This window comes from Mobula hypostoma, chromosome 15, assembly GCF_963921235.1.
Source record: "Mobula hypostoma chromosome 15, sMobHyp1.1, whole genome shotgun sequence".
Classification (NCBI taxonomy): Eukaryota; Metazoa; Chordata; class Chondrichthyes; order Myliobatiformes; family Myliobatidae; genus Mobula; species Mobula hypostoma.
Window position 1 is genome coordinate 18,043,512 of NC_086111.1, and position 14,509 is coordinate 18,058,020.

Genomic DNA, 14,509 nt, shown 5'->3' on the forward strand with positions numbered 1-14,509 from the left:
AACTGAAAGAAGAGCTAGTAAGAGATTTGAAAGTGGGAGGGGGAGGGGGAGATCCAAAATGATGGGAGAAGACAGGAGGGGGAGGGATGGAGCCAAGAGCTGGACAGGTGATTGGCAAAAGGGATATGAAAGGATCATGGGACAGGAGGCCCAGGGAGAAGGAAAGGGGGGGGGAAGAAACCCAGAGGATGGGCAAGGGGTATAGTCAGAGGGACAGAGGGAGAAAAAGGAGAGAGAGAAAGAATGTGTGTATATCAGTAAATAACGGATGGGGTACGAGGGGGAGGTGGAGCATTAGCAGAAGTTAGAGGAGCCAATGCTCATGCCATCAGGTTGGAGGCTTTCCCACCTGTTATTTATTGATTTCCGCTAATGCCCCACCTCCCCCTCGTACCCCATCCGTTATTTACTGATATACACACATTCTTTCTCTCCTTTTTCTCCCTTTGTCCCTCTGACTATACCCCTTGCCCATCCTCTGGGTCCCCCACCCCTTTTCCTTCTCCCTGGGCCTCCTGTCCCATGATCCTTTCATATCCCTTTTGTCAATCACCTGTCCAGCTCTTGGCTCCATCCTTCTCCCTCCTGTCTTCTCCTACCATTTTGGATCCCCCCCCCCCCTTTCAAATCTCTTACTTGCTCTTCCTTCAGTTAGTCCTGACGAAGGGTCTCGGCCCGAAACGTCGACTGTACCTCTTCTTAGAGATGCTGCCTGGCCTGCTGCGTTCACCAGCAATTTTGATGTGTGTTGCTTGAATTTCCAGCATCTGCAGAATTCCTCGTGTGTGCACACATGTAATATTCCAGGTTCCTTGGAAGCCGTTCCCCTTTAAATACTGAGACCCAGTGTGAATCCTGTATTATTCATATATTCTTTTCAAATTCATATTCTTTTAGAAATACTCCAGATCTCAGCAAAATGTGATAGTAGCAATGCCCAGTTTTTGTTAAGAAATACAGCAGCAAGAGGACGAGGAAATTCTTGATTTAGTTAGAGGATGTACAGTAGAGGTTAACTAGTTTAGACAGCAAGGTGCATAGTGGGAGCAATGTGCAGGAATGAAGATAATTTCCATTCGTTATAATGAGGTCACCAACCAATATCTTTAAATTTCTGTAAAGTGCAGTCTAACGAAGCATCTGTTCTCCCAACCTAAGTAAAGCCTGAGACAAGGAAACCCAACAAAGCTTCCCAACCTTTAAAATAAAACAGTTCCACAATTCTTACCATCTGTGAATTTTCCTCCCGGTAATTGGCTGCAATATCTTGGTTTTCCATGGCTCCAGCAAGCAGGCCCGTAGCATATGTTCTCAGTGGCTGATCAGATTCTTTTGCCCACTTGAATAAGTTTTCTACAATCCCCTCCTAAAGTTAACACAAAAATCATCAATAAATGGGATTCCTCTGGCTTCATCAGTAAATCGTAAGCAGTTTGATGTCACAGTTTAAATTATTCCACAACCAGTGAAGTTAACCAAACAGGAAAATTATGGCTTTAATTCTCTGAAATAAACAAAACGTTTACTTCACTTGATGGCCATTGGTTATGCAAGCTGAAATAACAGCCATGGTATTCATAATAACAAGAAGTTGTGATGTGGTGTGGATAAAATCCAATATTCCATCAGGACCAAAAGAGGAAAAAATTTCCCCCTCTGAGAGGTGGGGGTTAAGTAGAGAAATGGTCTTAGATCATGATCTGTGTTCAAAGTCCAACAACAACACTATTCCCCTTAATTTATGAAAAAAAATTCATTTCATATTGCCACCTCCAGGTCTGGCCTCTTATACGTCTTTCATTTAAAATCATTCAAGTATCAGCATTCAGCTAGAGATCCCATACTCCAAAGGCCCTCCCTAATTATCTGCCTGTTTTTTTTCTGGCAGAATTGTCACCATACTGGGAGAAGGGCATCACTAGGTCTACATACTTTTCCTCAGTTTATAGTTACCTATCCTAATATCTCCACACGACTCAAATTTCTGTTCGATGGCATTGGCTCTTCATCAGAATACATGTTCTATTAGTGATCTTACAATTAAGTGCAATGCATCACAATAATATTCATTTTTTAGACAGCTAATCACAGTCTTAATTATCTTATTTATCTAACCAGCTGCCTTCAGGAATCCTTGGACATACACACAAGGTCTCTCGTACTACCTTATTAGTCCCCTTTTGTGAGTATATTTCTAGGTTATACCTCTTCAAACTTTGTCAATTCTAATTTTACATTGTCAAATTAGTTGCTCTTTAATTCCACTTTGTATTTCATTCATCATTTCCCTTCCACTTAAAAAGTTCAACTTTAGATCCTTAACCTTCAAACATTACTAACCTAAACATGGCTGTTTTCCCATTTACACAAACCTGTTCCTCAGAATTAAGTCCAGCAATGCTCGCATCCTTGCTGGATTGAAAACATACCCTGCAACAAGAATGTCCTACCTGCTTAACTCTCACCTCTGACCCCTCAAAATCACACTTTATCTGTCTTTCCAGCACTGTCTAAACTCTCCAATGAGCACTTTTACACCAGATTATTTCCCCTGCCTTTTTTGAACATCTTAAAAACATTATGTCCTGCACTTTGTGGATTTACATATGCATTCACACCTTTCACCAAATTTAACTATACTTCTGCCAACTCCATTGCTGATCCAATCCTATTGCACCTATTCCCCTTTTTAACTGGTACAAGTTAGTGTCCCTCTAAATTTTAAAATTTAGTTGAACAGCTCCCCTCTTGCAAACTTTCTCAGAAGGGTGTTGATTCTAATTGTGTTTCTTAACGGTCCCAGAAATAGACCACAAGACACAGGAACAGAATTAGTCCATTCAGCCCATCAGGTTTGATAATAAACTAACTTTGACATTTGAAACCTGCAACTCATTCAACTCTAAGTCCTGCGCCACCTCGGCTCCTGGTTTGGCAAAACCTCAATTTTAAAATTCATACCACCCCAATTATTATACCTTCCCATAATCCTATGATGGATGCCTGATGAAGCCTGTATATAAACATTCCATCGAGAGATTCCACAAGACTCTGTCCAAAACCCTTGACCTCTTTTCTCTTAAGCAGTTTATAAACTTATGGTCATCTAGGCTGATATCTTTTTGTAGCTTAATAGCAAATTTTGCTTTGAAAATGTTTCCAAGAAACTGTTCAGTAGGTTAAAAGTAATGCAAACAAAAAAAAAGGTTAAAATGCAGACAGATAGAAGAGTTGCACAATGGAAATTTCCAAGACTCTACACAAGCCTCTCAAAGTTAAAAGAGCACAGGAAGGATGAATTCAAACAAATTAAATCACAAACACGAGGAAATCTGCAGATACTGGAAATTCAAGCAACACACACAAAACGCTTCCTGGCCTGCTGCGTTCCACCAGCATTCTGTGTAAATTAAATCACAACACAGTTTGATCTGTTAAAGCACCACATAGTTAAAGCACGCATGGAATTTCTTAATAACTGATCTACAAAAACCAGACTGTGGATCTGAAAATTCTCCGTAAGTCATCCGACGAGGCTCTATTTTGCTGGCTGGTTCTTCCCCACTATCTAACCTACAAACTTATGTCAAATATTGAAACTACCCCTAAGAATACGTAACAAAAAAGGACAAGTTGAGTAGAGAATGGAGTTGAAGCTTAATTCATAGATGAATACAAAGCAAATATAAATTTGGAACTAATAAAAGCCAAGTATTGTACAGCTGTCAAAAATGTGGGATGCAAATAACAATGCACAATGCAGAAATAGGTGATTTTACAGTCCCAATAGGCTCATCTTCACTGAAACCAATTAGTACTATCAGCTGTCCCCTCCCCATAGTTTTCTGAATTCTACATGATTTAATAGGCACCTAATTCTCATCTAAACTACTTCAGAAGCCCTGGAAACTGCCTGGTGATAAATGTTCGACACTTATACAATGTTTTAACTTTGGAATACAGACATGCCCCTTTAACACAAGGTGCTTCTTCAGCATGCTAACATATCCTCCCCCATGGACAGACACAATAGAATCCCTTGCTTTCTACCAATAGTCCCATCTCTTCTCAATGAGGGCACCGACGTGCATTTTGACCCCAACACTTCATTCAGATCTCTTAAAGATCTAAGGGAAGACTGAAGTTTGTAACTACTCAGTAGGTTAATGCTGCTACTTCAGCTGGCAATTCGTACTTAAGCTGAAATCAATTATCACTTCTGATGGAGTTGTACAATTAGATTGTGATTATGGTACTTCTATACACTGGGATAGAATGCATGGCAATACTTGTAGACTGCCCCAGCACATCTTTAGGCTGTGTGGGTTGTTAACTCAAATGACACATTTCACTGTATGTTTCAACATACATGAGATAAGTAAATTAATCTGAATCTGGAACATAACCCAATAAAAACACCTTCAATTGTAAATGCAGCCTTCTTCCTACCTTCTCTTGAAAAACAACAGCAGTTTCCAATCCAGGCATAATGTCCAAGAGAAGTCTGCACGCTGAAGTGTTGACTACAGGGTCTCTACTAGTCATTATGTAAGTATTCACCAGCTTCTCAGGGCACAGAGAAAAATATGGAAAGACAAAAATCAGAACATAAATTAAGGACCATATGCTTATTTGCCTGAAGACTTATTCCACAGCAATTTAATAGTAGAACTTTCAGTAAGTTCCTCATTCTCCATTGTAAGGGTTAGACGGTGGATGGGGTTCATGAGCCTGTGTGGGGAGGGAAGAAAAAAAAGCAACATGTTGCTGTGATGGTATAAAGATGAGAAAATCTGCAGATGCTAGAAATCCAAAGCAACACACACTAAATGCTGGAGGAACTCAGCAGGCCAGGCAGCATCTATGGAAAAGAGTACAGTCGACGTTTCGGCCGAGACCCTTCATCAGGACTGTACTCTTTTCCAAAGATAATGCCTGGTTTGCTGAGTTCCTCTAGCATTTTATGCGTGTTGCTGTGGTGATGGTGGGTTACAGGTGATAGGGCTATGGAGTAGAGGAATATGGCCAAACGTGGGATGAGGGATTGGGAAAGAGTGCAGGGCAATACTTTTCTTCCAAAGTTTAAAACTCAACCTCAAATCCATTCCATCTTCTGTGTTAATAGTCCAAAGCATCACAACTAATAGTTGTAAATTTCACACGTAAATTCCTATTTTACCATATAAGGGGTTAAAAATTTTTTGTAACAAGAGCAGGCCACTGTGCATGTTGATATCAGCAAGACAAGCCAGCTGCTCTTTTTCAATGAGACGCAAGTTTTCATATCTGTTAGTCGGTTTAACTTCACTAAGGGGCTGAGACTACATGCATCCTAAAATATCTATAAAAGCAAACATATAAACTAGAGGTCAGAGGTTGAGGGTGAAAGGTGGAGTTTTCAAGGGGAATCTCAGGGGAACATGCTCACTTGGAGAGTGTTGCAAGGATGGAATGAACTATCATTAGAAGTGCTAGATACAGGTTCAATTGGAACATTTAAGAGAAATTTAGATAAATGCATGAGAAGGTTTTGGAAGGATAACGTCTAGTTTGTATGGATAGGACTAGGCAGAAGATCGGCTCGGCATGGACTAGATTGGCTGAAGAACTTGTTTCTGTGCTGTAGTACTCTGATAATGATCAGTATAATAAGGGTTAGGTCATAAACTGGATGTGCTTCATCAGAATAGAAAATCAATAAAATGACAAGCTTGAGAGTTGAGGGTTCAAGGGATGATCCTCACCAGACCATCTAGCATAAAGGAAGAATGAACTTGGGGGAGTAAGATAGAAAGGGACTGAACTTGTGAACGAACAGATCCAACTGTAACACTCAAAGGAGAATTGGAGATACGCAAAGAGAAAATCTGCAGATGCTGGAAAACCGAGCAACACACTGCATCTATGGAAAAAAAAGTCCAGTCAACATTGCTGTCAGGCCTGCCGAGTTCCTCCCGCATTTTATGTGTGTTGAAACGGCTTACTTGGACAGGTCCAAGTGATAGGCTTTCATTAGTGTGAGGTTTAAATTTCAGAGGTGCTTTTTTTTCCCTGCTGAATTTCTTTTAAAGCAAAGTTAAGGTAGTAGGTCCAACTTACCGAATTCATGAAGTCATCATTTTTAAAGAGTATTTTTAACAAATGTCCCAACCTACATTCTGGATCCGCTCGACCTGAAAGAAATGGATGGTAACTTATATTACACGTTTCTTTACATTAGATTTCTGCCATCAATGGTTTTGTCAGTTTTACATACCTCAGTACACGTGTGTGGGTGTGTATGTATGTATAAAAATGCTTGTGTGTGTAAACTCAGACTGGTGGGTAACATTTCTATAATTTGTGAACACTTCCTACATCTGCAAATAGTTCTTGGCTTAAAAATGATCTCCCAAAGACTAACCAAAGTGGATTTCTTCCTCTTTTGCATAATAGGCAGATCAGCCCTCTAACACTTCCATCATTCAATGAATTTGGCTGTCATGTGATCAAGGTCCATAACCCTCTATGCTTTTAACCTTTTTAAAGAAATATCAATTTGTCATTTGCAATTAGGACGTATGTTGCGCAGATATGGTTTAGCAGTTAATATTGCTGAAAACCATCACAAAGCCTCACAAAATTCACTTTTCTTCTGTATAGGTTACAATTCCTATTAAAGTCACCCTGGCTCCTCCTTAATGTTCAACTTTCCTGAGCAGAGAACTCCAGAGACTCATCACAATTCGGAAGTAGTTCCTGTGTGTATATTACTTAATTAGGCCCAGCCAAGAATCCACGCAACAGAATTGTACTATTATATATTCCTCATACATTGTTCTTTTACTGGTGCAGATCTGACCTGTTAGAGATCAGTTTGCTTAAATAGAAATGGTCCCTCTTACCTGGGTGCCTATCGTCAAAGGGATCAGGGTCAGCCTTATGGTATTCCTCAGTCTCTTTCTCAATGAGGTCTGAAATCCTGCAAGCAATCAACAGGGATATTAATTCTACACAACTTTTGCACCTGAAAGCTATTCAATCTCTGTGAATGCGGCCATTTAAAGATAAAAAGTTTCCTTGCTTCGTGCTTCTTGAACTAGAACATTACAGCACAGTACGGACCTTTCGGCCAGCGATATGCCAACCTTTTAATCTACTCCAAGAGCAATCTAACCCTTCTCTCCTGCACAGCCCTTCATTTTTCTATCATCACGAGCCTATCTAAGTTTAAGAAAATGTCCCCAATTTATCTGCCTCTACAACCACCCCGGCAGGGCATTTCACACACTTACCAAACTCTAAAAAAAACTACCTCCAACATCCCCCTAAACTTTCCTCTAACCTGCTTAAAACTATGTCCCCCCTATTAGCTATTCTCCCCCACCTCCCAGAACATATAATTGAGAAAAAAATACTATAATAAAGACAGGACGAGAGTTGGCACTAAGTCTGAGTTCAAATAACATTTGTATGTGTTTCCTCTAAAAAGCACTGCAGATATTACTTCTAATGCTGTGTATTAATTCAGCTCATCCACACTATTGGCTCCAGTAATTCCAACATGTTTTTAATTTGAACAGCTAATGGTGTATGTAAGAAAGAAGTTTTGTGCTCACTGTGACAGATTTTACTGATAAATTCAACACTTTCTACTTTTGACACTGCTAGCACCAAACATTCCCAGCACAAATAAAAGCAGAGTAGTCAAGAGTGCAACGCATTATTCTGCTCACACCCATGCGAATGATCTCCAAGACAAGATCAGAAACAAAGTGATCTGCTGCAAGGCACATATTCTATTACTTTAGAGATTTCTCCCTGCACCACATCCACCAAAGTTTCTTCAATACACTTGAAATTTGTGACCATCAAGGGATAGAAGGATAAGTAAAAGTATCATACGTGAACAACCACCTCCACAATCCCTTACACATACCATCATGACCGTATTTATCACTGTTGGGTCACTATCTACCTGACATTGCATGACACAACCTATCACCTTCAAGAACAATAAATAAAACATAGGAGTAGAATTAGACTATTTGGTCCATCAAGTCCGCTCCACCATTCAATCATGGCTGGTTTATTATCCATCTCAACCCCACTCTCCTGCCTTCTCCCCATAACCTCTTATGCACTCACTAATCATGAAGCGATCAACCTCCACTTTAAATACATCCGAGTTGGTCTTCACAGCCATCTGTGGCAATGAGTTCCATGGATTCATCACCCTCTGGCCAAAGAAATTCCTCACCTTTGTTCCAAAGGGATGTCCTTCTATTCTGAGGTTGTGCTCTCTGGTCCTAGCCTCTCACACAATTGGAATCATCCTCTCTACACCCACTCTTTTTACAGCCTTTCAATATTTGACAGGTTTCAATTGAGAACCCCCTCATTCTTCTAAGCTTCAGCAAGTACAGCCTCAGAGCTATCAAACACTCCTCATACCTTTCATTCTCAGGGTCATTCCTCTGGACCTCTTCAGTGCCAAATATTTAGCTTGTCTTGAATATCTCAACCCATGAATAAAAGTTACAAATAAAGCTCCCATTTTAATTCTCATCCTCTTCTCTAGTGCTCTCTTCAAACAGTATTCTTCCATGTGCATTCATTTCCGATAGATTCCATAAATGCATACCTCCACAACATGCATCAATTTCTCCAATTTGTGCCAAACAATTCAACTTAAAACATCTTGTAGATTGTTTAAAGGAAGACCTTCAGAACTGCCCTTTCTAGAATTAAAAAAAAAGTTTTGACCTACTTGGTCAGCACAGGAATAACATTCTGCTCGTTGCTATTCTCTCGCTCCCACTGTTCCAGTAATGAAGTGAGTTCTGCTTTCGAATCCACATTCGAAGTTACGGAAGCCATTGTTGAACCTGGCAAGAAAGTGCACAGCAGATTACTAAATGTTACAATCACCACGTGATGAATCATTAAAGTTCATGAAACACACAACCAAATGCTTGGACAAAGGTATAGGTTCTCAGAGACTTTTATGTGAATAGAGAGAGGCAGAGATACGTACAGGTTTAGGACCAGTTCAGATTAAGGATACTCCACACAGAATAATGAAAATTAGGAAGCAAGAGACTAGAAATGGATGAATATAGGTATCTCAGAGGCCGGACTAACATTGGTCCACCTATCCTCTAGTTTGGGGGTTCAGATCAGAGCTAACAACCCTGATTGATCCAAAAAAGTTGTTACAGAAACAGCAATCCTACAGAAGAATCCTGTATCTGTGTGTGACGGTATTCGGGAGTCTCCACCTGGGATTTGCGTGACTGACAGTAGTGAGAACCCAGGGGAAATGTGTGTGATTCCACCTGGGATTTGCGTGACTGACAGTAGTGAGAACCCAGGGGAACCTACTAGCATGATGAAGGAAGCCCCAAACACCACCAAGATCAAGACCAATATTGGTACAACTTGGCACCATACCATAGAGGCAGAAACGAGTACCCTAAACCACAACCTGGGGCACAATAGAGATGATGGCAACGTTTAGCCAGACAGTATCGTCCACCACAAATGAACCATACAAGCTTATTTAATATGACTTTCCCCATCACAAGGAAATTCCAAAGTACATCAGTGCCAATTATTTTTTTGATATTATAACACTGCAGAGGCTAATTAAAATGCCCTGATGCTATTGATTGATGAAAGAACCCCTGATTTTTATTTGAATATTGTTATTGTGTCTTTTCAGGAGCTTTGGTAACATGGTCGTACTGGAGGATTAGTCTGAAGTATATGTATTAGTTAGGCTTACTTTAAGTCAGTCAGAAGCACATCCCAAAATATCATCTCATGACATCACTGTGGTGCCTGGGTGAAGGAAAGGGAGCAGCTGTAACCAAAATATTCTCTTTTTATTATATTTAGTTTTGAGCCAAGCCTTTATCCCCCAAAAGAGCACTCACTTCTAACTCAGTAATTTTACTCAATTGGAAAGCACTGTCAACTACATTGTCTGGATGAAAAATGCTCGATAAATGACTTATAATTATTAATTCTATCCTGGTGTCTTTTTCATGTTCAGGTTTAACTCCCACAAAGCAATCCCGTCCAGTTGCACCTTATAGAGTCAGATCACTACAGCACAGAAACAACCCCTTCGGTCTATCTAGTCCATGCTGAACTATTATTCTGCCTAGTCCAATTGACCTGCACCTGGACCTTAGCCCTCCATAGCCCTCCCATCCATGTACTTATCCAAACTTCTTAAATGTTGCAATCAAACAGCGCACCATTTGCGCTAGCAGCTCGTTCCACACACTCATCACCCTCTGACTGAGGAAGTTTCCCTCATGTTCCCTTAAATATCTCACCATTCACCCTTAACCCATTACCTATAGTTCCTGTCTCACCCAACCTCAGTGGAAAAAGCCTGCTTGCATTTACCCTATCCATACTCTGATAAACTTAAGATGCCAAACACTGCTACTCAGGTCTGAAATTACACTGACCCATGCAATGTTCACTCTGTTCCTAATGCGCAACAATAAAATTCTAACTGATTTTAAATTCCTTCATCTTTTATGCTCACCAAGTCCGCCCAGATCTCCTCTCTATCTGCCCATTCCACAGCACCTATTTATTATTCACTACTGTCACCAGGGTTTGACCTTACCCAACAAAGTACCTACCCTAAAGCTCAAAATTGTGACACTAATTACAAACTATGTTAACCTATGATGCAAACTTCTAGCAATTTTCTAATAATAGTTAATAATAATACACAAACTTCTAAAAAATGGGGCTTTATTTTATTTGAAATCACCTTTGGCTATCTGAGATGTTCACCATAGATGCCACTGACTTCTGTTTTACCTGAGCTCCTTGGTTCATTTAAAATGCTGCCGAAAGCAGATTTGAGTCAGTTTCCGCACAGCTCCACAACTTAGCTCTTTGGTCTAACTCTGGCCTATAAAACCCAAAATGAGCACCAACAAGCAGGTTATTACAAGTGAGCGTTGTCTGATGACATATTGGCGACATTAGTCATTGCATTGGTTGCTTTCAGCACTCTGCTGACTGATTAGTTTAAGTGATATTTAGCCCAATCCGATGTGTCCCACTTTTGAGGAACAAAACATATCTGGTTAATGTTCCACAATATTGGACAGATGCCAATGTTGTAACAGTACTGGCTTCCTTGGCTAAAGGAACAGTTACTCCTAGAGTGCAAACCTTAAGCACTACAGCCAATATATTGCACATTCCCAAAGCTTTGCCGTATTTACTGCTTTTACTCTCATCACTTGGGATGGATTGAATTTGCTTCTGTGATGGTGTGGATTTTCAGGAGGAAATCAAGGCAGATCTGGCTAAAAATTACTGTAAATGCTTCAAGCCTGGTCTTTGGCATTCGGACTTGCCGTTGTTGAAAATGGGCATTTTCAAATTGCCCATCAGCATTCATGATCAGGTGTGACAGAAGTACAAAACTCTAATCCAATTCACTGGTGAGATCGCTCAGCTAAGTTTATTGTGTGCTGCCATTCAGCTTTACCAAGTTGACAACTCATTTTGAGATGCAGCTAGAGCTGCTGCCTACATTCCAGCTACACACTTCATTCTGTGGACTGATCCTCCAGCAATGGCAGACTGAAGACTGGACCACGGGGTTACAGATCATGCTGGTGTACACTGCAGCCAGTTCCAAGCTCTCGAATCTGCTTTAAATTCAAACTGAATTAATAGCACTGCCACGATGAATCAGCACTACATGCTTTATGGTATGTTATGTACACTAGGTGTCATGCAATTGCAGCTTGTTTATCCAAACTTGGGTGTCTGGGTTAGTTCATTCTAACACTGGAGTAGCACAGCTTGCCATTAGATTACTCAGAGGTGATGAATTAAGAATACAACGGCAAAGAATATCAGACATTACAAATTCATATGTTTAAGCAATGAAAGTAAATGATTTTTGTCGGTTACAGGAAATAAAATACGCAACTAAACTCAAGATCGAAAAGGGCGAAAGCAAATTATGAGAATGAAAGAGCCCATGACAATGGCAGGACACCACGTATGAGGTGCAAAGGAGCTTGCTGGCATCAGCAAATCTGAGTCTAGTGAGCACTTATAAATGAGGTGTGAACTTGGGAAATACGAGAACTCCAAAGACTGAAGAGCTATTCACAAATCTGCTCTGGTTACAATCATGGGGTTGGGAGTTCAATGAAGCAAATGCATTCCTAAGAAACAGGGCAATGTTGTGGAAAGGCAGACAAGAAAACAAAGCTTTTCCTATTAGCATTCAGGTATGAAATAAGTTAGTGAAACAACACTCCACAGTCTAACACAACTGTATGCCTAGTTGTAACATCAACAAACTCCAGCTGTAAATACTGCAACCCATTTCCACAGGACTAAACCCAGAGAATATGAAGGATCCAAAGGGAAGCACTGATTTTGCACAGTGTGAAAAATACAATGACAGCACGTGTATTGAGGAGCTGGGAAACACTAACCACAACATTGGTAAAGAAAACACTATCACTGTAAATTATAGCTCACATACTACAAGTCCAGGGCAGAACAGGACAGACGCCAGTAAACCAACTCTTGCAACTTAACCAACTTTTTGACAAAGTCCGAACCACACATCATCAATAAGCAGAACAGTGAGAAAAAACATTACAGCACAGTACAAAACCTTCATCCCACAACGTTGTGCTGACCTTTAAACCTACCCTAAGATCAATCAAACCCTCCCTCCTTATACCACTCTGTTTTTCCATCTCGACTTCTGGCAGCACATTCTATGCATCCACTACTCTGTGCAAAGAACTTACTGTATCTCTGACATTCCCCTATACTTTCGTCTAATCATTTAAATTATGTTCCCTTGCATTTCCTCCCTGAGGAAGAGTCTCTGGCTATCCACTTGATCTATGCCTCTTCTCTGTACACCTCTGTAACTCACCTCTCATCTTCCTTTGCTCCAAAGAAAAAAAAGACCTAGCTTGCTCAACCCGTCTTTATAAGACATGCCCTCTAGTCCAACCATCACCCTGGTGTATCGCTTCTGCTCTCTCTCTCTCTCTCTCAATCTTCCTATAATGAGGCGACCAGAACTGAACACAATATTCCAAATATGGTGTAACCAGGGTTTCATAGAGCTGCAACATTACCTTTCAGCTCTGGAATTCAATCTTCCACAGTGCTGAACAACTGAATTTATGTTCAGGCCTTCTAATGTATCTATCCCCTTTTTCCACATTGTGTAATGCAGCACAACTTCAAAATGATACCACTGCTGAGAAGGCATGGAAAACTATCAAAATACAGAGTTTAGAATTAAACCTGGATCACAACTGATAACAATACCACAGCGTTGCTCACAGGGCTGCCAAAAAGGAAAGGGAACAAGGTCATGCTATTTACAAACACAAGTCTGAGTCTACCAAATAAATCTCCCCTTCCCGCCTTTGCTTTTCCTCGTCGGCCTTTCTCAATGTTACTTTGCATGACTGGGATGTGGTAGATACTTCTCAGACTTCCTCCCAATTCCTCCACAGCCACTGTGCAGACATAAAGGAAGACCATCAAAATCTAAGGGGTGAGAAACAATGTCCCTGTTGTAACAATGTTTGGTTGATGTGCAACTCCAGACCAACAGTAGCATGGTAATTAAAGATTTCTCTCGGTTCAGTAGCAGTTATGGATAAGCAATAAATGCCTACTTCACCAGCAACGTCACAAAATATACATTAGCTAATCCAAGGACACGGGCAGCAAGAGTTGGCCTATTGGTCCCTTAAGCCTGTCCTAATTTAATGTGACCATGGCTGATCTATCTTAGCCCTCATCTCCTCTTCTACATCAGTTCCCCAGTGCCTTCAATCCCTGATCTTTCAAAACACCAACCCCCTCTTTAAATACAACCAATGTATCACCCTCCACAACCCTCTGGGGCAGACGATTCTGAAGATTCACCACCCTCCGTGAGAGGCTGTTCCTACTCACTTCAGTTTTAAATGACTGCTCCCAGAACATTAGATTAGATTAGATTAGACTCAACTTTATTGTCATTGCGCCGAGTACAGATACAAAGCCATTGAAATGCAGTTGGCATCTAACCAGAAATGCAAAGAATAGTGTTCTTTACAAAATAACTGCGAATAAAAAGTAAGTGCTACAGCACACAAATATAAAAGTACTGAGACAGTACAATATGGGTGCAATACTGCTTAGCGCTGTGATGTGAGGTTCAGCAGGGTCACAGCCTCAGGGAAGAAGCTCTTCCTGTGCCTGCTGGTACGGGAGCGGAGGCTCCTGTAGCGCCTACTGGATGGGAGGAGAGTAAAAAGTCTGTGGTTAGGGTGAGATGCATCCTTGATAATGCTTTTTGCCCTGCCCAGGCAGCGTTTATGGTAGATGTTCTCAACGGCGGGCAATTGGGTGCCGATAATCCGCTGGGCAGTTTTCACCACCCGCTGGAGTGCTATGCGGTCCAATACGGGACAATTGCCATACCACACTGAGATGCAGTTGGTGAGTA

General features: G+C 40.8%; 1 protein-coding gene across 6 annotated transcripts in view; it reads right to left on the minus strand.

Annotated features, from left to right (window-relative positions):
• The window catches only part of LOC134356730 (DDB1- and CUL4-associated factor 1-like), a 96,307-nt gene that overhangs the window by 58,213 nt on the left and 23,585 nt on the right, over positions 1 to 14,509 (minus strand). For 4 of the 6 annotated variants that reach the window (XM_063067809.1, XM_063067812.1, XM_063067807.1 and 1 more), the window contains exons 2-6: positions 8,750 to 8,867; positions 6,885 to 6,961; positions 6,100 to 6,173; positions 4,450 to 4,563; positions 1,229 to 1,366 (exon numbers count right to left, since the gene is read on the minus strand). In XM_063067809.1, coding sequence (XP_062923879.1) covers positions 1,229 to 1,366; positions 4,450 to 4,563; positions 6,100 to 6,173; positions 6,885 to 6,961; positions 8,750 to 8,859 — 513 coding nt within the window. In that variant the 5' untranslated portion in view covers positions 8,860 to 8,867. Of the gene's footprint in view, positions 1 to 1,228; positions 1,367 to 4,449; positions 4,564 to 6,099; positions 6,174 to 6,884; positions 6,962 to 8,749; positions 8,868 to 9,766; positions 9,823 to 14,509 lie in introns of all 6 variants that reach the window. The other 2 variants (XM_063067810.1, XM_063067808.1) reach the window with 1 other exon arrangement.